The sequence below is a fragment of the Netta rufina genome, assembly GCF_964035555.1.
Source record: "Netta rufina genome assembly, chromosome: 1".
NCBI lineage: Eukaryota > Metazoa > Chordata > Aves > Anseriformes > Anatidae > Netta > Netta rufina.
In genome coordinates this window covers 14,985,535-15,009,334 of record NC_140123.1, presented here as the reverse complement: position 1 = coordinate 15,009,334, position 23,800 = coordinate 14,985,535, and the positions used below count along the sequence as shown (strand labels likewise).

The 23,800-nt window shown below is 38.2% G+C and overlaps 1 protein-coding gene across 3 annotated transcripts in view; it reads right to left on the bottom strand.

Moving 5' to 3' along the window:
- YAP1 (Yes1 associated transcriptional regulator) overlaps positions 1 to 23,800 on the bottom strand; it is an 87,635-nt gene that overhangs the window by 26,168 nt on the left and 37,667 nt on the right. For all 3 annotated transcript variants that reach the window (XM_084290915.1, XM_084290914.1, XM_084290916.1), the window contains exons 3-4: positions 12,975 to 13,090; positions 5,167 to 5,280 (exon numbers count right to left, since the gene is read on the bottom strand). In XM_084290915.1, coding sequence (XP_084147041.1) covers positions 5,167 to 5,280; positions 12,975 to 13,090 — 230 coding nt within the window. The remainder of the gene's footprint in view (positions 1 to 5,166; positions 5,281 to 12,974; positions 13,091 to 23,800) is intronic.

The following is a 23,800-nucleotide window of genomic DNA, read 5'->3' as shown; positions in this document are numbered from 1 at the left end:
ATTGTCCCAAGAAATCTTCCATAAAAGGTTTTATTTTTTCTCCTTTTTATTAGTACACTAAATATTCTACATAAAGTAGTTCACACAGTACTTGTGGGCAGATTCAATGAACTCCATTCAGTAAAGAGGTCTAAATACATACTGCTTGTGAACAAAACAAGATTTCTGATAGATAATGAACAACTAATAAGCATTTACTGTCACATTTTATAAGGGCAGCATCTCGAAAACAATGGGATGCTTACCAGTGAAATTTTGTCTGGCTTGCAGATACACAATGAACTTACTTTGACAGAAGCCACTGGTTCAGTGAATATTGATGTTGCTCAGAATGTACACATTCTGACAGTCATACCAAAATAAGTAAGTCTAGTCCCCATCCTAAATGATCTCCTGAAATTGTTCTTCTGGAAAGACAGAAGCAGGATAGTGAAAAATCTAGTAACAGACCTCTCAGATGAGTCAAATCCATTTTGTTTTAGTGACAGAGCACGTAAAGACAATATAACTTTAAATTTGCAGATCAAAACCAACTGTTGCTCATGTTCTGCCTTTGCACAAAAATGGAAGGTGGATCTGGAACTTGAAAAATCTGAAAGGCCACTGTGACTAGGCAGAAGGCCTGGGTCACTTTAAGACCAGACAAAAAAAATAATAAAAGATTCTCCAGACTAGAGGTCTATCTCTGTCCTGTCCACTAAGTTCCTGGATTATGAAAGAAGGAAACAAAGTCCTGATGTGTGTTCTCTGCACTCCAACTGTCCTCATTACTCCTTTTTCTACTTGTGTAGTTCAAGCAGCTACTGTACACCAAGCCCCTGTGTCATTTTCCATAATAATGTTAAACACTGTCTTGCCATCTCTTCCTCCTCATCCAAAATTCATACAGACCTTCACAAAATCTTAACATGATCCCTAAGTGGGAGTTGTGGCAACAATTTCAATCCAAGGTCACATCTCTTGCTTCATACCCCATTTGGCAGCTCCAACATATGAAAGAACAGAAGGAAAAAGTCTGGGATATATAACATTAGTCTGATCGTTAATAACAAGCCTCTAAAACTGAAGTTTAGAATAAAATAAGAAAACAAACAGTAATGTGTTTTATTCCAATTCCTGAAGAAAGGTTTGCCTACCTTCTCTAACAGAGTACTACATTCAAATGTAAGACTTGTATTAACCCAATAAAGATGCAAATTAAATGCCAGTTTCCAATATTTTCCCACTTCAAGTTCACCAAAGGCAAATTATTTCTCCTTGTGTTTCAAAAACCAGCCCTGCCATCTGCAAACTGAACTAACAGTTAAAATTCCTTTAACAGTATTTGATACGAAAGCCAACTCTCGGAAACCTGTAGCAATAAAGTTGAATAATTCCAAACTTCAAGTGGTTCTAGGAAATTTAATTTTATAGAAAAAGCAGATGTTCTTCTGCTTCAGTAGCTCTGGCCACTCAAGAGTGCTTAGCTGACTTGCTTCGCACCGAGACAGTCTTTGACTATCAAGAAAACGTATCAACGCTGTTTGGGAGGCCTACAGAAAACATCAGGATCTGTGAAGAATGAACAATGCACAGTAGCATAAGCTAGTGAAAGACAAAACATCACAAAACACAAGCTTGACCTGACTGTTTCTCTTAAATATGTAACCTTAAAAATAGTAACTTGAAGCCCTTTCCTATGGGGCCTGTAGAGGCACCGCTAAAGGCTGGACAGCATGTTTGTACCAGATGCTTCACTAGCACAAAGAATCCTGCTGACACAGGCCTAAGGAAGCCCCTTCCCAACCCCCATCCTTTGATCCCATCTAATCTTCTACGATTTGTCTGTACTTGGCATGAGAAGACCCTTCTTTCATATTTCGTCCTCTCCTAGACTTTAAGCTTTGTCAATTCTCCTAACTCACAACTATTCTAATGCCAAATACGTAACCTTGGGAGGATCAACATCTGAGTGAGCCAACAAGGCTTCTGTGCCGTTTAAGCAGTGTAGCTGAAGACCTCCGACCCACTTCAAAGGTGTTAGATTTGGGTCTCTGATCGAAGCTCTTATCTTCAACTTGGAGCACTCAGATTTGAGACTCAGCCTACTCCACAGCACAGTATTCTGACAGAAACTCTTATCTGATGCACCGTCTTAAAGGCCTGCTTCGAGAAAGAATCCATATCAACAGCACCCTTTTATTTTCTGTTTAGAGGCATGAACGCAATACCCAAATTCCCTTTACCAAATAAGTCAGTAGGTATGTCTGCCTAAAACAATTTCTTTAACCTGATCCTCCTTCCTCCCTCTTTTCCAGCCACATTAATGGAAGATTCCAAGCAGTACTTTTAAAAAAGTATATGCATACCTACTGCAGAAAAGAAAGATGAATACAAAGCTGCCAAGTGATGAGCAAAACACAGAGAAATAAGGGCTGTCTCCTTGGAAGCTGGGAATTCAAAAACAGTAAAGGCAAAGACTCTTGAAACCTTCCCTTTCTGAATACTGAAATAGAAGAGTATGTTTGCACATACCATTCAACAGTTTTACTGTTTTCAATGGTTCTTCAGATCACTTAGAGGGGTATTACTGAGGAAGAAATGAACTTCGTCATTTTCAATTAACGTTAGTATTGTAATGATCGAACACTTTACTATTACAAAGAAGAATCCACCTAGGTTCCCTTCAGAAAGTGTTAGTAGATGAAAAAAATAATGAAATCCAAGCCCTTGTATTAAAACACAATGACAGAAAATAAATAAGGTGATCTGGGGGGCTGGGAGTGGGGATTTTCAACCTGCATTAAGCATTAAAAGGTAAACTTCTGAGTCATTCACGGTCTATTTAGGGTCACAGCACTTATTAGTTGAGGATCTCTACATGATAAATAAATGCAAGGCTCGCTAAGTTAGCTCTGTCAAACTGATTTTTTCTTCTTTGCTGGAGTGGTTTCTGAAGGTCACAAGTGAGAAAGCATCAGGAAAAAGATTCAGTATTTTCTTGGCTTGAATGACAAAAACATAAACCACAATACGATGTGTACAACTTCAGATTTCAAGGAAAACTCCTTCAAGCTCAACAGCAGCTAGCAGCTTGTCTCTATTTGCCGTCACTCTAGATCAGAAGAGCCCACATGCTTTTTTTTTTTTTCCCTTCTTCTTTCCTGCCCCTTTCAGTTACACTTGAGCTCTTTGACTGAAAAGGTCTGGAACAGATTAAAAGTCCGACCACAAAATAAAGAGCCTTGGCATATACTCAAGCCTGTCTGGGATACACATACACAGTGGGCCCAAAAAGGGAAGCTATGCAGCAAGAAACCCTTATGCAGCCTTTTGGACATTTCTAACTTCTTTCAGTTTAACTGCACAGCCTTCACATTCGAGGGAGTTTCAGTATGCACAAGACAAGTAGCTTTTACCCTTACGGTTAGGCTGCAGTATTTACAAAGGAGCAGAACGTAGTTCTGAGAAGTAAGATTCATCTCACTCGTGACCTTTGCCAATTAAAGCCTTCCCCCCCACACACTCCTTTTTAATTCCAGCTGGTATATCCAGCTCATCATCCGAAACTGCACGGTAATGCAAAGAAGAGCAAAATGCACATCTTGCAAGATTACTTAAGTGAATATAATTGACCTGCCCATTTTAAATGCAAAAGGTAACATTGATTTTCAAAATGACTGCTTCCTTTTCAGCCTTATTCACCTGATTATGTAATTGTGAGTTGCGAATTACCCACACACTCCTCTCGCAACACGCAAACAGGTCCACAACTCTGTTAAAGCCAGCATGGATGCTTGCCAAAGCTGACAACCTTCAATATACGCCCCACCTTTGTGCTCAAGTTGCACAGTGGTTCGACCTGTCTACAAACTGGAGAGCAGTTTATAAACAAAGTGTGACAACCTAATGATTTCCATAAGAGCAAACGGATGTTTAATGTGAGCGCTCAAGCCTACAAAACAAAAAAGCTGAAATTTCTAACAGCCGTTTCAGAAAAGCAAAACAGAACAGTGACTGTTGAGTTCTGCAGCTCTGTGTTTATATGGCATTCATGGAGTTAATGCCTCTCCCAAAAGGGGCCCACAGTTGTTGTTAGGTCAACCCCTGTAAAGCTTCAAAGGCTTTGTATCCCCTCAGCCTGACCTACTCAGTGATCTGCACACTGTTTTCATTTAGTTGCACCGAGTCCAAAACTAAAGCTCGAAAACCACAATGATTTTTTTTTTATTTTTTTTTTTTACCTCTACTGTTCCTTCCATGTCTCTGGAAAAGTTAACTGAAATCCAAAAGAACTGAAAATACTAAGTTGTTGGGAAAACAAATCGCGGGCAAATTAATGCATCTAATAAAGCTCACACATACAGAGATTGTGACTTTAAAGAAAAACCGAAGTTGTAATACCACCTTAAATACATCGGAACAATCCCTTGGACCATCTAGTAAACCATTCTCTTAACGTTATTGCTATTTGTATTCATCAGTGCCAATACTTTATTGAAGTGCTTGCAGCTCTGCTTTTCATATAGATCAAAGAATTGCAAAAAGCTGATACCAGTCCTATTTTGTTACGTATTTAGATCTACACCTTGTGATGTCTAATTTAAGTTACTATTTCCATTTTCAATAATAATAGTCTGCTTAATATTTTTTACCTCACACAAAGGAGGTTAAAGTAGAAATGACACATCTAAACATTTATCTCTGTATTGTTTAAAACAAAGTTTCATCATGATCATCACTGTGACAAGCTGGAATTATAAGCTGGTATATGTTTCAAGTGTATTTAAATAGCATAAATTATTATTTGACAATACCCTCCCTTAGGGTAGTGCAAAGGAAAATAAGTATTTATTCGGGAATTAAAAGAATCTTCCGTACTAAAGAATTGCAAGTTTAAGGGAAAACTGAACTTGGCTGAGACTGTCTTTAGATAAATTATTTCTAAAGTTTGGGAACTCTATGGATTATATGGCAAAATCCCAACACCTAACGTTAGGTGACATATTCCTACAGGATGTGTGCTAATCTTTTTATATTTTTAAAATAAGGATTTAAATAAGGTCTATGTTTCAAATTAAAAATCTATTTTAATTATACTATAAAGAGTTTTCAAACTATGCCTGTGTAATTAAAGCTAAGTGAACTGAAGTGAATCAAAAATTCTGAAGCGAGATGAACTTTTACCAAAGCGTGGGTCAAGCCTTGGGTCTAGCCAAGATGTTGTCTTGTTCTTATGGTTTATGTAGTAAATTTCTCCATCCTGGGTCATAGCTTGTTCCCATCCATCGGGGAGTGGGCCTGCAATATAGAAGGAAGGAGTTCATGGCGGGCTCTTGTTTGCTCCAGCTGAAATTGATCTAAAAAAAATTCCAACATTTTACATATATAACAGTACATGAAGCAAAGGAGTTTCAGGCTCACGTCTAACATTTCTGGGATAAGGACAATGAAATGGCGAGTGGGAAATCAAAGCACAGAAAGCACTATCGTATTGATTTAGGATTTGGAGTTTTATTTTATAATTTGTTTGCATCCTTTTGTATGCTTTTGACACTATCTTTTGCTATAGCATTATAGTACAAAACCAGCAATAAGTCAAGCCTGCCAGAATGAAACCAGCATGAGCACCAGAAAAAAAGAAGCAGCATAGATATTCTACCTTTCATGGGAAAGTTTAGCTAGTGATTAAGGCCCAGCAGCAGCAGCAATAGTGACAAGTTTCAGAAATACTATTTCCCTGATCCTTCACAAGCAGTTAAACAAGTGACAAGACTTATTTGCACTTTTCTTCACACTGTAACTTGCTGTATAAGTGTTAAAGGCTTAAGCAAGCACAAACACAAATCTGAAGAATAGGACGCAAAAAAGCAACGTAAAAGGTAAGAAAACACCAGCAGCAGACAGAGACAAAGCGCTACGACCAGCAGTGCTACATCTCTATGCACAGAAAAGCACATTCAGGGAAACCTACATTTAGGCAATGGTAAACGCAGCTGTGTTCTGGAGTCCAAAGCTATTGTCTGAATACAGAGTCTTGAGGTCCAAATATCAGCTTTGGAGGAAATAACCCTTCAGTGCTCTACAGTTCAGAAAACTCTCATTCCCATCTCTGTATGATCATGGACATTCACCTATATTTTGCATCATGTACAACCTCTCTTTCCAAAGTTCCTCAACGTAAAACAGTAACACATTAGCAAAAGCCATCCCTCTGCTAGACTCAGACTCAGAGAACACTCTGCAGAAGATACATTATCCACAAAGATTGTCATTTCACACAAGATTCAGACATACACCCAGAAATTAAAATATATGGCTGAAATACCTACTATATCCACATTCAAAGTACGGTAGCTCTTTGTCTTTCTTATTGTTCTACACTTGTGCTACTGCTGAAGATTTTCATTATTTAAAGCCTTGGGAGGGCGGAGGATAGATTTTTTTTTGCTTAATCTCAAAAGACATTCCTGGAGGAATGTCAAAAGAGTAAAATCATCATTCAGTTGCATTTCAGTAATATCCCAAGGCGTAACCAGGACAAGAATTTCTTACTGTAGTCTTTGGCCCAAGAAATCCCCTACAAACTACATTTCTAACTCCCTCATTTTGGCCCCAGAAGCTATGCCTTTCTCTAGCAAACCCTCTATTCCACTATCAGAGAGCTACATGCTGCCAAATGAGGAAAACCGGTATACAGGCACTGGATTTTCCTTTCTTCCTCTTAATGCTCACAAGCTTTAAGTGCTGCAGACAAGTAACACCACTACCTCAGCTTTTATCTGAGGCTGTTGAACAGAACAGCAAGAAAGAGTGACAATGCTAGAAAGCATTCAAAAACCCTACCACATCCAGGGTTAACAGGACTTTTATGCAGAATTCAAAGCTCAAGTGCAAAGAACCCTGTACTTAGTAATTACACCCCAAAAGCAGCCAAGCTAATCAGATGCTATTTTATACCATGGGTACATGCCCCATATCATCCAACTGTAAAATCTGATGAACTGAAAATGTTCCCTGACTGCTAAGCCAACACCCTAGCCACGCAGGCAGACCTTCTAACCACTGTTTGCCCCAGAGTCCTTCAAAGCCACACATCCCTAGAAGATGAAACTCAGCAAGAATATCTCTTTTGAACTGCAAAGCCAAAAACCAGCTGGCTCTAGGAAAAAAACAAAACTACCCTTGGGGTGTCAGTCCTCTTGAACATTGAGTAAAGCATATTCTGGTCTGGAATGTTTCTTTGTAAAAAGAAAGGATAAAATGCCTTTGAAGCAGGATGCCAGGAGCTGATCAGTCCACCTACCTCCTGGAAGAATTCTGCTTACTAGATTCAATGATCTGATGAACATTAGTTTACTAGACAAACCTGGCCAAGGTTCTTTCTAAATAACACACAACTGCAGACAGGACAGTAAAGGAGTAAAGGTCTGTCTGCTCACCTGGCTGTCAGAGTAGCCAGTGGTCTTTGTGAAGTGCTGTCAACAGCTGCAGAAATAGGTTTGTCCTAGAAGCTTTTGACCACTATGTTGCTTTCTTCTCTAGCCAGTAAAATGCTCGTGTTCTGCTGACATCCCTACACATTGAAATGGTGAATTAAAAATTGGTTTGTACTGCTTTCTATCATCTCTGTAATTCCCATTTAGTTTTGTGAGCAGTTATGAAATCAGACTTTCAAGTCTGATTGCACTCCTGTGCAATTACGTCTCCACATCTCCTCCAAAGGCTCAACAGGAACAGAATTCCCAGAATTAACTTAAGTCACCTAAAACATAAGCTATGTAAGCTCAGTAATGCTGATGTTCAGACCTTTTCACTAAAACTCCCGTAATTACTGTAGCCCATATAATGCAGTAACAGCCATTCTGGGTCTAACCAGAAATCCATCTAGCACAGGCACTTAGCCTGGGTGGATGGACAGCCCTTACTAGATCACTGAATGACTGATAAATGACTGAAAGGAGACTGTTTACTGTCAGACTCCTAAATCACATCTAAATCTAGAAAGTATAGTGACTGTGAATCCCTTGGCCTCCAGATACCTCAGTTGATTTCCTCAGTCAGATTCTATTTACTAGGTGCTAAGGTATCTGTCTTTCAGATACTTCTCCATTGTCCCCCTGAACTTTCATAAACATTTCGCAGCAACAATATCCTTGTGGCATGGTCTCCTACTAGCTCTGTTTGATGCCTCCTAGGTCAATCAAATACAACCACAAAATTCCATTTCTATTAAATTATTTGCACAGTGAGAGACAAGCCTTCAACTCCCCGTTTACTGAAGTATATTTTTTTTTGGTATTTTTTTTCTGTTTATCCTTTAACTAACGATGACTTACGTTTTGGAAGTTGGAATCTAGCGAACTACTGATAATGCATACCTCTAGAACCAAACATTTATATATTGCTGTAACTTAACGTAAATACATGCATTTTTAAAAGTCCACGTGCATGCCTCCATTCAGTGCAAGTCTTCATTTTTTGTTTTTAGTTTCTCGGTACACCGTTTTTGCCGTGAAATGCAATGAGCCTTGAACACAAAGCAGAGCTCACTGCTGGCAGATAGAAGGCAACAGAGTTACCAAAGCAAAAACATAAATTCAACCTACACTGAGATACAAAAGTAAATACAAGTCGCTACAGTTTCTGATGTGTAAGTATAAAATGTAAATAAAGCTGTTTTTTTTTTAATCACAAGACTAATGCATATCAGAAAGTATCTGTATTTAGCTATTAAAAGAAAATGCTCTGACAACCAAGGAAATGAAATCCTCTAATTCACAGCAGGAATCACCCAATACTTTGATCTTTAAGGACTTTCCTAATCTGTGAAATCACTGCGATTCCCAAACTTTTTAAAACGATATCGAAATCTACAGAATTCACCAGGAGTCCAAGTTTATCTCATCAACTGAGCACAGCTTACAAAAGGATATTATTATAAAATGGCAGGGCAGTAAGGAGTGAACATTACTGTCATGCATATACTTCGAAACTTGAGTTTCACAACAGAGCATACATGGTGTTGACTGTGCACAAAGCAGCACTTGTAGTACAACTGGTTACACAGAAGGGAAATCTGCAACTGAAGTGAGCAAGAATCTAAGAGAAGAGCTAGAACTTGTTTTAGTTATTGGCATATTCCTCCCTCTCCCACAAAGGAAGAAAAAACCCACACCTTAAATTACGAATTAGTCCATTTTCCTACTGATGTTTAATATGACACCAAAACCTTACCTGAAGGGGCAATGCAATAACACTATGGCTACAAATTTTCACCAGGAAGCCCAATTCCAAACTGCAATGCAAGGGGAAGATGAAAGATGACAAAGACAGGGAATCTGCTCCAAAGCCAATGATCTAATGTCTATGTGCAAGCAGAAGAGGCTGAAGTAAGCAGTGCTGTGTTAAGCATGACTCAGGAAATAAAATTATCTGAAGAAGGGAAGTATATAAATACACATTTACTTATCCCATCTATATTATCTCAACTGGTAATTATATAACAAAAAGGCATTGTTTCATTTCTTTGTTTCATGTTTCATTACTTCAGTAGGAACTGTACAGGACAGGTCCTCAGAATAACTATAATTTTATTACTACATATGTTCTTAAGATTAAAAATAAAGACAGAACAACATATTTTTTCCTGCAGTACCTTTAGGGAAAAAAATGTTAGAAATGCACCAAAAATCAGAATAGTTAAAGCTAATTTTTTATATACATTGCATATTTAAAATTAATAGGCATGTTTCTTTCCATTATTGCTGCAAAAATTCAATCATATTTAGTAGAAGATTAAACAACAAACGGCATCTAAAAACACACCATGCTTCTCCACATACATGTGGCACAAAATGTTTTAGCTGATTACGTGATTTAGTTGAGTAAGCCAAGTACAGCAGAATTGGGACAAAAACGCATCAAAGAAACAAACCAAAACCATCCTCCCTTTCACATACTGACACCCTCCTGTAAATAATATATGCTTACATATATATATATATATATATATATATATATATATATAATCATTCATACAGCACTTCATTCACATTCCTATCTAGGAATAGATGAAGCTCATTCAGATGACCTTAATTTCCTTAAAGAAACATAACTTGCAGCAAGATACCTGGCTGCTCTCTCACAGTCTCTGCCTCAAGAGATGGGATTTCTCAAGAAAAACAACCTTAAAATCTCCAACTACATCCTCCCAATGCCAATCTTGATTCCAATCACTTTTTTGACTTGCCTTCATCCTTTCCGCTAATCTTTTCGTTTTGCTGTCTTCCGACTTCCCCTGAGCTCCATTTATCCTGCTTATCCAAAAAGACAACAGGTTTATCTTCAATATGCAGCAGCTTTCCAAGGCCTGTGTATCCCTCCCTCTTCGGTTTGTTTTTCTGTTCTTAACTCTACCTAATTTAAGCCTCTAATAACTCTTAAGGCAGCCCCTAAAAATCTTTGTTTTTGTATTTTACCACAGCAACTTTACTCGCAAGCTCCTATGGCAGTCTGCAATTACATACACTAAAAGTCGATCTGTAACTTCTGATTAAGGGCTACAATTAATTGGTGCTATACAAGGATGAACTGTATAGAAAGAAAAACTTCCTCTTGTGGTATTTTAGACAATTATTTTTTTTGCTGGTCACTGACCCCCAGCTGTCACAGTGCTTACTTGGATTTTCCTACCATCTTTCCTGAAAGGCTCTCACAGCACTAGTGCATGTTTCACTGCCAGCAGTATTTCATAACAGGAAAAAATTTGACTTGAAGGTCTCAGCTTTATTTCCCAGTTCTTGAGGATGAATTTCCAAATTAGAACATTAAGCAGTCCTATCTATACGATGCTAGCACTCAAATTTAAATTCCACTGTGCTGAGGGGATAGTTACTTGGTTTTTCCATTTATCTCATTCTTTATGAGCCACCAAGGAAGCACAAATTGCCATAAATTCAGTAGAAGAAAATAACAAACCCACATATAAAAAGCTTTAGTAAAAACAATTACACAGTTAAAATTTTAAGTTAGTACATGAAGATTTACCGAATCAAGTATAAGAAATAGAATTACACAAAAAATATAGATTCCTTATTATTTAATTCAAAATAGCTTTTTGTTAAACACAATCAAGTTAAAGGGGTGCACCCAAAGAGTCAGTTCTAAGCCATATTACTCCAAGTGATTTAAGTTTAAAAAAAAAAATAAATAAATAAAAAGCACCATTTAAACATGTAATTATCAATATACAGAGAAGTTTTGGTTTCTTCATGCACATGGTCAAAGCACTGGGGAAAACCCCTTTACAAGATTTCAGTTTGTATTCAATACAGTATCATTTATGAAATAAAAAAGGAACGCTCAATAAATTTGTATTCAAATAAAATCCTTCTCAGGCCACAAGATAACCCACAACAAATTTTCATTTCTTCTTTACCACATGAGCAGCAAGATCTATGCAAGATCACTTGCTCGCACTTTTGTGATTACATTTAATTTCTTCATTTTCTTTTCGAAATAATCCTTGAGAATTGCTATTCTTTTAGATTCTTATCCCCTAACAACTAATCATTTTCTTTATTTTTTCCTAAGTATTTTACACTTATTTTTATAAGCATACAAAATGTGTCCTACTTCACTATCAACACTTTTTCCTGTTAATTCTATGATGCAATGGAAGGTTTGAGGAGTTATCTTAAAACACAGAATGTGTCAGCATTCAAACAGTCAGCAGCTAGTTTTAGTATAAACAAGAAGATAAACCAAATAAAAGAACAGACAGAGAAGTTGTTTTCTTTCTCCTATTCCCTGTTCTTCAGAAAGAGCCCTAATAAAACACATCATCTCTATTGCTGTAGTTTCCTGGGATATATTTACAGAAAAAAATAATCACAGATTGTATTTTCACATTAGAGACTGAGAGCTTAATTGCTCTGAATCATGACTTCCTGAACTTGAACAGGACTCTTTCATTTGTTTCAGGATAATCCAACCTCCTGGCCCAGCCAGCAAAACTTTTGATCAGCTTACCCTCTAATACTCAGCCACGAACAGCACAGTTTGGTCATGTCTGTTAATCTTTCAGTATTATCTGCAGCGTATGAATTGCAGCAAGAAACAAAGCTGTCTAAATGGACAACAAAAAGCAGCACCAAAGACCAACCTTTGTGATAAACAGGAACAGCAGACATACACAAAATGAAATCAGACAAAAAATAAATGAAATGTGAACCCCAGAGACAGACGGTGACAAAGCATAGAGAAGAGTGCAGCAGCAAAACTAGCATGGGGCCAAATTTACCTGCTTGCTCTCTGCATCATCAGGACAATAGAGCTATGAAAACATGTAGCAGATTTTAGAGTAAGAACAAACACACTTTACTACTGTCTAATAACAGCCTCCCCTAGGCTAGCTGAAAAACAATTCTAATTCCAGGAAAAGATATCCTATTTCCTCAGCTAGAGGAACAATCACAATACAGGATTTTGAAAATGGTTGGAGAAGAAGAAAACCAAAAGGTCTCTGCTTCAGAATTTCCAGGTGTCTGCTTTGTTTAGTAAAGACAAAAAGGTGCGATGTCTATTACAAATGCAAGAAATATAAATATACAGGAGGACACCAAGTATAGTAAGTGAGCAAGGGGAGGCAGAAAAATATTGCAGAAGCACTAACTTCAATGTAAAATTACACTTATATAACAACATTTCATTCAGAAGAAACAAATGCAGGAATTCACTTTCTTTAAAAACATTTGAAGCATACTTTTTACACAGACCTAGAAACTACAGCATACTTTTTGCTGACAAACGTTACATGTTCTCTTACCTCAAGTATCAGCCTCTCGTTTGATGCATCAGGTTTTTTGTTTAACATTTCAAACTAAACAGACAACTGTGAGATTTCAACAACCCTACAACAACCCTGCGGATTAAAATAGCTACCAGTGTCTTCATTTGTATGACCTTCTCCACAAAATACAGATTTTGCTTACCTGATGCTGAGTTCATTAAGTTCTGTTGCACGGGAGGACTGGTGGGAGCTGTGACATTCATCTGGGAAAGCATGGCCTTCCTCGGATCTTGCCATGTTGTTGTTTGATCAATATGACTGAGGAAACAAAGCCAGAGTTAGGACAGTCAGACATTCACAATAATGACCTGCTAGCTCATAAAGTTTAGCAACAAAAGGTTAAGGCTGCCAACAGCAGCCACATTCAAAACCAAACAAGAACTTTTGGATTCTTGCCAAAGAACTCTCAAACCCTTTACTCTGGTCACCATCACTTTCCCAGCAAAGAGCTGTAGCGATTAGAGCTGCAGCAATGGTCAGATGTGGCTCAAGACGAATACTGGAACCGAGATTATTGTACCATAACACATCCATGAGCTAAACATTATCTCCCTTTCTTGTTTAGTTACTTGTCATTTTTAAACACGACTTCAGTCTTTCAAACCGAGCCAGTTATGCCTGGAATCTCAAGCACAGTCGAGTAACTTGGCGTGATGAGTTCACATCCAGTGCCTGGGGAGCTGTAATGAACTGGCTGGTGAGTAATCATCAGTCTTCCCAAACTTTCTGTGCATAGACCGCATCCTCCGATTATTTGAGGCCTACTCCCCTCCCCACCGAGAGCTGGTTACTTAAGTTACCACAGAGATGTTCAGTCACACTAGAGCAGTAATTAAAAAAAAAAAAAAAGTGATGTTCAGTAGCCTTTCAACTTCATGTGAAAAGATGAAGACAGCTGGATTGCCCAGGAACTCAACTTAGTCCTCTCTAGAACCTAATTACAACACTTTGGGAGCTTTGATTTATCTGTTTTGAAAAGAAAAAAAGCCCTGGAAAATACATTCACCACTGTCATTCACAAAACTATTTAAGTCAATGAAAACACAAAATGTAATGAATGATTACTTCACCTTTTGAGTATGTGATTAGCATGCTTTGCTAATCTAATGAATAACAAATGCAGGCTATTCACAAACAAGCATCACAGTATCCTGATGCCATTAATTGAGATTGCTCAGAAAAGTACATGTGGAACAAAAATAAAACTAATGCATGCTAAGCTTTGACAGCAAGGCTTGTTATCAATTCATTTCAAATTGGTATCAATTCAAACTCATATCCAGTAGCCCTACATCAATTAGAATCCAAGACATCGCTAACTTGGTGCCATTCTTTCCTTACAGTAACCAAAGTTCTCTCTTTTTGGATTATGTGGAATGCTCATTTTCACTTCCTCCAACAAAAAATGCTACATTTAAAGTTGCAATGTAGAGTCCAGTGGTGAGCTAAATTCAAAACTAGGTACTCCAATTTGTATTTGTGTATGTACCCATGTTTTGCATGGTTTTGTACATGTCCTTTGTGGATCAGTATGTATTTGTACAGAACTACTAGTCAGGCTATACATTTTCCATCTTTACGTCGGGATTAAATCACAATTGTGAATTGGGAAGATTTACTGCACAGTTAATGCTACTTTAAGGCATATCTAAGCTTAGGAGGTGGTACTGTATTATTTTACAGGGACAGATAATTCATACTTGGTCACCTCAAGATCTACATCTTTGTGTACAACATCTGACCTTGTCACCCCGCTCCCTACTAAATAGGAAGGAACCTAGAAGAGCACTGTTAGGATGTTCATTTGATAAATTTAAGGAATGTACTGAAGGTGAATCAGGCCTATTTTCTCCATTGAGAAAGGAACCTGAGGTAATTAGGTCAGATCCACTGACATCAGAGGAGTTGAATCTCAAACTTGATGTATTTGCATGGCCACAGCACCCCAGAGCACTGGTCATAAATTAAGATCTCCTCCTGGGTCAAACTGGCTTAACAAAACAGAACATCTCTGCGCCCCAAGCAACCAGTTACTGTGTCTAGGAACTTACTACTGAAACCCTTGACTTCAATTAATGAAACCATTAATTCACTATTAATGTTATAATTATAATTAATTCATTATTAATTCACTGAATTAGTGTTTTTAACATGTTCATTGGTGTTCAAAAATATATCTTTTTTTTCCTGAAATACTAAATTCTGTTAATAGCTATTGATCTCAAACAAGTGAAAATTAATAATTACAACTTCAGAAGATCATAAAATGGGTCATTAGTCACCAAAATAATTACTTGTATACAATTATTTATCGTATTGTAACATGAAGTCCCTTTAACAATTATTAGAAAGTAGAAGGTATCACAAAGTGATTTTCAAAAACAAGTTTTATTTTAAGCTAAGTATCTTCTCCCTTGTATTTTACCCTCTCTAAACACACATGATTTCAGGCCAAGAATTTAAAGCCATATTCTAGTAGGATCACAAAACAGGCAGGAATGTTATTTTACAAAAATCTAAGGGTAAACAAAGCCTTACTTTGTCTACGCGTGGCAAGTAATGCCAGCTTTCCCTTGTAGACAGGAAGCCCCCCTGTTACTAAAGGTTTAATTAAAATGGTATCACTGCCATGGTGTTACTTTCCATGATACAGCTCATTTAATCCAGGTACTATTAAGCATACTATGTCTTTGCTCACATACATTTTTCAACATGCAGCTTAACTGAGAAACATGCCACATGCAGTGAGGCTTCTTTATTTCCTTTTTAGCCTGTTTATTTATAGAACAGGGAAAAACATAGTAAAGACTGCCATATATATACTGGAATGTACATAAAACTTTTTTTCCAAAAAAAATTTCATTTTTCTGCCGGTCAGTTTTGCAAAGCAATGAAAGCAGGAAAAGATAATACAGATGTGAAAACACTGTACAGTAATGCTTCACAGACTGTGTTTAAGTTACAGTACCAGCATGTGCCACTCCTCCCCTCTATTTCTAATTTGTTATATTTGCTCAGTTCAGTTCTGGGAACAGAGGAAACTGGGAAAACACCACTGTGCCCATGATTACACATTTTTTATTTCCATTTAACTCCTATAAAAATACTTGCAACACTACACAGTTATAAAACGTATACCTAGGGTACATATTTTATAGCCTTTGTTTTTATACCCTATTTGAATGCAGAGCACAAAACAGAGGGAAAAAATGTTGCCTCACTGCATTACAGAACCATTTTACAGTTACCTGTAGGGACACACAGAAACGACATTCACCAAACTTTTCCAAACATATCTGAGCACGGGACAGATGAAGGGACTGTGGAAGAAGCCATCTCAGAACCACTGCCAATTTTGAGCACAAAGGCAGCATTATCAGCTCCTCAAAACTGTGCAAGTATACCGTGCAAAGTACAGTTAATGTTCAGATGGGCTTGTTAACGTGGTTAGCTATTTTAGACAGCAGCAGCTTCCGACTTTTCCCCAGCTGAGTATCACTTGAGGGAAGTCAGCATGTTCCTTACTTTATCAGCACAGCTCCAGCCAGGATTCTTAGAACAAAGAGCCACAAGAGAAAAGCCTCAAAGCAATCAAGCTGATTATGTTCGAGTCATACGAATCACACGGCTGGTTCAATAAGGCAACTTTGTCCCATCCAACTCAGCTTTCTGCTTCCTGGCCTACATATACATTTTCCCAACACCTTCACTCAAAAATTCTCTATTTTTCCTCAAACCATAGTCCACACACATACCTCACCTCTCTGTGCCGTATCCTGAGTTTTTGGATGCTACATATAAAAAAAAAACCAACACCCCAAGCATCACAACGCATTAATTCTTTCCCCCAACTTCCAAATCATGCTAATCAAATGGAGGAATGCAGAGCAGGCAGGCACCCATTTCTGAGGATGAAAGGTTTAAGTAAATCCCAGTACTACAGTAACAACAACAGGCTTTAATTTTGTTAAATATCTGCAGTATGTGTGCCACGGTAACTTACTATAAACATCATGCATTCCTCATCAGTTTAAGTATGGAAGCAGGACACTCTCTGCAGGTAGAGATGTTTGCCCCTGTTTTGAGTAGCAGCACAGGGAAGGTCTAAAACGAGAACACTGGCACCAACCCCACATCATCTTTCCCTGCACTGAACAGAATTTTTCCATAGTAGCTCCATTAGCTGCCAACTGCCCCAACCCTTACATTTAGTAAAGGTGATCTGACCCACATTTTGATAAAGTACTACTGTCAACCTCATTAAAAAAGTGACATATAAATCAGTCCTTATATCTAGTACAGTACTGTAAGATTAAAATTAAACCTACTCATGAGGTAGAATCACAGCTCTGCACTGTGTGCACAAAACCAAAACACCCAGAATATGTTAAATATTTGCTAGCAAACTTGTATCCATTCTGGTATCAAGAAGAGTGATTGTTATAAGAAACCACCTCAACCAAAAAGCACTTTAAGTGCTATGCATTATGAAGACAATCAAGCTGTTCCCCCCTATATATGTATTATAACTTTTAATAAAATGTGCTTTGTTTGGTTTTTTTGTTTGTTTGTTTGTTTGTTTTTTTCATGCTAAGCGCATTTCTGCAGTTACTAAGAGCTGTAGTTCTTATGTGAAAGAAATCTTTTTTGGCATTAAACACTATCACATGCCAGATTTGTGGTATTCAATTCCTAACTGAATTTAAAAAAAAGAAACAAACAAACACACACCGCCACATCTGTTACTTCCTACTGAAAATCACCCTTAGGTGCTGAAAGACTAATAAAATACAGCCATTCCTAAAAATGGAGAACTGATCTGCCCCTGCAGTAGCACGATACACCTTCACCTTTGTACTGTAGTTGCTCCACTGAAGAGAAGTGAATGGTATTACTGGAAGCCAGGTCAGAAGTGAGCTAACACAAAAAGGACACTCAACATGTACTTAAATCCTCCAGTAAAAGTTTCATTCCTTAGGAGTTGCATATCCACTGCAGTCCTGGAGTTATATGCAACCACAGTCACCAGCGATAAATATTACCTAAAATGCCTTCGGTTTTGATATTCTGGAGGAGTATTGCAACTGCAGCCCTGTTGCTCAACACACACTTCCCAAGGCATGTTGAGGACTTTGTTCATTTAACGGAATTCTCAGTCATTACAAAATCATGATTATTTCTTCCTCTTTTTGTCCCCAAATCGGCATAAATATTCCTTATATATAGTGCGCACCTCTATGTCATCTGCAGTGAGAATTTTCATCTTACAAGAATGGTTCCTCTCAGAAAAGATATTATTAATGTGAGTGAGTCAGAAATTGCCAAATCATTACCCTAAAATGCGTAAAAACAAACAAACAAAAAACGTGCCATTAAGAAGAAAAGATGTTTTAATCTTAGATACCAGATGAACATAATATATAAAATTTCTGCAATAGCTAACACTGAAAAGGCCTGATCTACACATGAAAGGATGTACACAAGACAGAATAAACAACCCATCACTTCTCTTTGCAGTTTGGACATGACTTCATTAAAGAACATTCCAAGAAAAATAAATAGGCACAAACATTCAGAAAGGCAAGCTGTTGTTCAATACGAAAGCATCCTTAAAGAACTAGCTTAGTATCTGTCGATACAGTCATGCTTCTATGTTTTACTAGGTAGACAAGTCTTATATTTTATGCCTGCATGAGAAAATTATTTCCACCGTCTAGTGAAGTCACAATGACTAACTTGGATTTTGGTGTTGAGATTTCCAGGACTATTTTAAGAATTCACTGGAAGTACTGTTTTATTAGAAACAAAGTAAGAACACAAGCACGTACCACTGACCGCATTGTGACAGACCTACCAAAACTGGTGACTAGGCCTCATGCACTTTTTATACATTTGGGGATGAATAAGACAGTCTGTGTAACATGAGCAAGTGGCACAAAGCTAAGCTTAAGTATTTTCTAAAGTTGGTGTGAAACTTCAGCTTTTCATTATACCCCAAATGTGAACCGCTCCATCAGCAAACACCTCACCTCTGATTCTGTTTTATCCTAAACGACTGAGCCACAAGTTCTGTTCTTCCAGATTTTTCCCCTTGTCTTATTAACCACCTGGTTTCCTCAGGCTACCTAATGCGTAACAATGTGAAAGGTTTTTAGAGCTCTCACCCGTGTATTTCAGTACGTCCGGACAGGATGTATATATTGAAAGCTGGTTCTTCTGCTGGCACCAGGAGAAACTGAACGAGCATTTCTGCTCTTGGAACTGCCATAAACTGCCTCTCACACACAAAAATTAATTTCAAACTAAACCCTGTGCCAAATCTTATACAAACTTGGCGTGTGTCTAAGCAGTTTGGGTTACCTGCAAGATAATCAACCTGTATATAGTGCTAGCAGGCAGAGAGGAAACCAGAATATCCACTTTTGCAGAGGCCTAACCTCTACAGGAGCATGAAAAATGTGGCAGTGTGACTGTAGAACAGTTGTGAAAGTGACAGGATCTACTAATTCAAGAGCAGAGGTGAACACAAATGTCTAAGAAGGGTGGTAACAGCTAAAAGGCCAAAATCTGACACTGTAGCTGTTGGGTCCCCTAGCCCATCCATTTTCTAAGATTCAACTTAAAAATGGGATAAAAGAAAAAGTTTAGAGTAAAAACAGTCTCAGTCTGAACTGCTTTTATTACTACTCTTGAAAACTGGAAAATAGGACGTAGAGATTTCTACATTATGACTGATACGATGCTCAGGATATTATTACACAGAACGGAGCGGATTCAGCTTTTCCTGAGGGTGGAAGCTATGGCTTACTTTGTCCATCCTTTTTTCTACCCTATTAATGGTACTTCCAAAATGGAAGGATTGAAATGTGAAATCAAATCTTCAGCTCTATGGGCCATTTTTAATTAGGGGTTGCTAACTTAAGAGCAAAGGACAGTTCTTTGCCAACTGTGTAATAGCATTACAGATTTACACCTTACCTGCATTAAAACACTGGGATGACACAAATTTCAATGCCAAGCAGCAACAGTAAGAAGAAAAGGCTGAAGGGTAAATGAGCTCTGTTGCTAGCAATGATCTCTATCTCAATCCAATACTCCATAAACACTTTCCTAAATTCGAACCAGAGTTATACAAGATACGCTCAAAATGACCAAAGATCCTTTAAGAACCTCACATTTCTCTTTTTAAATAATAATAATAATATATATATTTTATTATTCTTTAAATAAAATCAACAGAAGGAAAAACTGTTGTTCACAGCAATGAAAATAGCATCCGCAGAGAGATGATACTCCATCTATTGCTGGAAAAGCATAGCTTCCACTTGTCCTCTCCCATTATCTTGCAAAGTTTCCCTAGGCTCCAGGATTATTACAGATTAAGATCAGGTACACAGCAGTAAAACTGACAGCCTCTTAATCTGACTTCCTCCTAGAAATTGCAGAAATGAACTAAAATTCCTACCATGATCCATCTCAAGGTGGGCATGGTCCAACTGCTTCACAGAAATAGGAACAAAGTTTCTGAATATTGTGGCAATACATAACATGTTTGTGTTTTTTTTTTTTTCCCCCTCATCAGATCTGTATGTTAACCAGGCAAAGCTTGTGTTGGACTACTTGATTGACACTGCTGCTGATGTCCTCACCAAACCACACCACCAGCATACAACGACAGAGCACGCTGGTGATAGGATGATACACACAGCTCTATCCTACTTACAGCTTGCAAAAGCACATCCCCAAATCAACATGCAACTGGTAAGTGTGCAATTATGTTGTGCCACAGCTGCAATTTCATTAACTTTGAGAAAGAACATAAGCAAAGTGTATTAGAAGAATGATGGGCACAACACTGCTGTTGACAGCTACATTACCAGGTGGGAAGAGCCCATCAGAGCCGTGTCCCCTTAGAGCATCAAACAGACCTGGGCCAGATACACACGATGCTTCATAAGTACAGTCCTAGGCAGCAGAAATTCATTCCACACATGAATGATCTAAAGCTGAACTAGAGCAACGCAATAAGGAGCACCTAAATGACTTCAATGGTGCTGACAAAAGCCAAATTAGTACAGAAATACATTTTGCACAAACTCACTAGGAGTCAGGCACATTCTCCAACAGACCCCCCTCTGGAATTCGTTCCTGAAGTAGAGCCAGCATGCAAGATGCTAAGAACCAGCAAATTCCTGCAACCACGTCCCATAAAGCCACAGACATTGGTACATGGAATATGAGTTATGGAATAAGAGTTTTTAAAAGATACACGAAATGCTGTGTTTAAAACAGAGTATTCAAAGGCGGCTTCTATTAGCACCAGCCTGTATGCAGACAGCACATAATGCAGATACACTGGGGATTGAGTATTAGGCTCACTGCTCTGATTTGTTTAATCACTTTTTGGGGGTGGCAGACAAGCACAGCTCTTCTTAGGAAGGCACTTTCAGGAAGGCTCTCCCTGAACTTCAGGGGAGCATATAATCCTAAAATGCACAGGGGCAGTAGGCAGTCTAACCATACGGGCATGACTAACATGAGATGAAGGCATGATAGGCACAAAGCTTTGCCAAAGGTAGACTCACTTTTATTATAATGTGCTTGTAAAACAACTGCCATTTGTCAAGTAAAAATGGAAGTCATGATATGCTGATCTCTGGATTTGTTCTTTTTTCCTCCTGTCCCTCTTCCTACTCTGCACTCAAGGACCTCATGCACTAAAAAGAAACCCAGGAGTTAGTACCACAACACTTAAAACTTAAAAACATTTTAAATGTTTAAAAACATTTAAATGGCTTATGAAAAAACACAATTTTTGGATTTCTCTTTGGATCTTCCAAATGAAATGATATTCTTTTCCGAGTTTGAGATGAAAGAAATGAGGACACTTCAATTTCCAGGGCTCTTCCCATTACTTTGAAAACTGTAAGAACTGGTAGTATTGCAGAGATTAAAAAGAAAAGACCTTGCTTTTACTTTCTTTGTATCAACTCAATCATTTTCCAAATTCTGTAGAGGACCAAATGCTGGTATCACAGTTGGTATCATCAGATTTATTTGATTTTATTTAAACCTGCCCTCTCACAGTCCCACAGAAGACTTTATTTAAAGGAAACCTCCCCCTTCTCTCCACCCAGCCCCCAAAGTTAAGAAGTTTGTTTCCCTATGGCTGAGCCACTCAACATGCTCAAAATTCATGTTTCTTTCCTTAACTTTAAATGAGAGAGATTGCGATACCACTGAGGGCAAACCTAAAGGAAGAGCTGTCTCCACCACTATTCCAAGTTAATGGGTTCTTTTAACTTTACGGATGCCCTCCTACACCCCTACTTAGCAAGCACAGAGAAGACCTTCTCCAGATGCGACTGTTTTGTTTTCTGTAACAATAAAGAGGAGATTACAGAAACACTAACTTTCACGTTATTAGGGGAAGGGCAGACCATTTTGAGGAGCCATGTGCCATAGAATCCCTTATCACTTTCCTGTCCTTTTATCTCTGAGATTCTATCTCATGCCTCTCTCCCCAGTCAGCTCATAAAGGAGACAAAAAGCAAGAGGGAAATCAAATGCATCTCTGCATGTGCAGGAGCCAGTTTTATGCCCCCTTCCATATACCTGTTTTTGGTTGCCTGAAGGTTGCAAGTCAGAGAGGCTTGCCTAAGCACGCTGCAATAAAAGCTGCTACAGCCAGCTGCCTGAGGATCTAAAGGGGGTTCCTAGCAATCCTGCTGAATAACCCTTAGGCTAGCCACCACCAAGGAAAACAAAATATGAAGATAAAAAGATTCTTTAGCTTGTTTCCTTATTGCTCGAAGTAGGAAGTCTCGGAGGGCAGTTCAGACTGGTTGCTTGAGTGTTCAGACAATGATCGCTCCCAGATGGCCCTGACAGGATGGGCTGGCTACAAAACCATTAGGTAGGGCCTACTGGAAACAAATGCATGGCATTTTGCTGAAAAAACAAATGAAACTGTTTTTCTTGCCAAATTAATATCATCAACTACTTTTAAATACGTGCTTCAGAACAAGCACTTCACACCTTAAGTCAATCAGCTGTTTAGATGTTCCCAGCTTTAGTCATATGGACAGCCTTATAGGTTATCTTTTCCTCATTTGAGACTAAACACAAAAAAAAACAACCCCCACACCACAACTCCTTTATTTCCTTTCTCCGTACTTCAGTGTTTTGGCTACTGTATCCATCTCACACTGTTAATGTTTAGTTTTTCCTTCTTATTATTCAGTATTCTTTCACCCCCCCTTTCCACTTCCACTTCCTGTGTTACTGGATTTTTCCTTCCCTTTCTGACTCCTCCTTACGATCACGTCTCAGGCAGAGCTTGTTCCACTTCCAGTTCAGACACTACGTGCCACTGAGGTTGGAGGCAATTATTCACATCCCTGAAGACTTTAAAGATTGCCACATAAAACAAAGAAGAAAATCTTCCAGGCATGATGCTGCCTGAGCTGGTACCTGTGAGCTACCTGCTCAGCCAACTGTAGGCAATACAGTACTTTGTATTTTTCACCAGCAGATTATTCCCTTTTCATCACCATGCTTCAACCCCCCTGCAACCTGATTTCCCAAGTTGCAAAGCATCAGAAGCAACAGATTTCTCTGCACCCAGATATGACATATTGTCTAAAGGCTATGATTTGACAAGTTGTTTTTATTTACCCATTTAACCTTAGCTGGTAAAGATGATTCAGAGCAAAAGTGTAGGAAGAAATTACACTACTTAGCTTAAACGGTTTAAAGTGATATCTAAAATAACTAAGTATACTATATACATAAATATTAGAACTACTGAATTTTGATAGTGAGCTAAAAATGGTTTTAAATCTGAGGATTTTCAAGCTCCAGGATCTACAGTTCCTCCACCACAGAGTTCAAAGAGCATCAGTTTCAGAAGTATTTTAGAAGCCCATGGTGTTAAATCAATAATGCAAGGTAAAACTGATTTTGAAC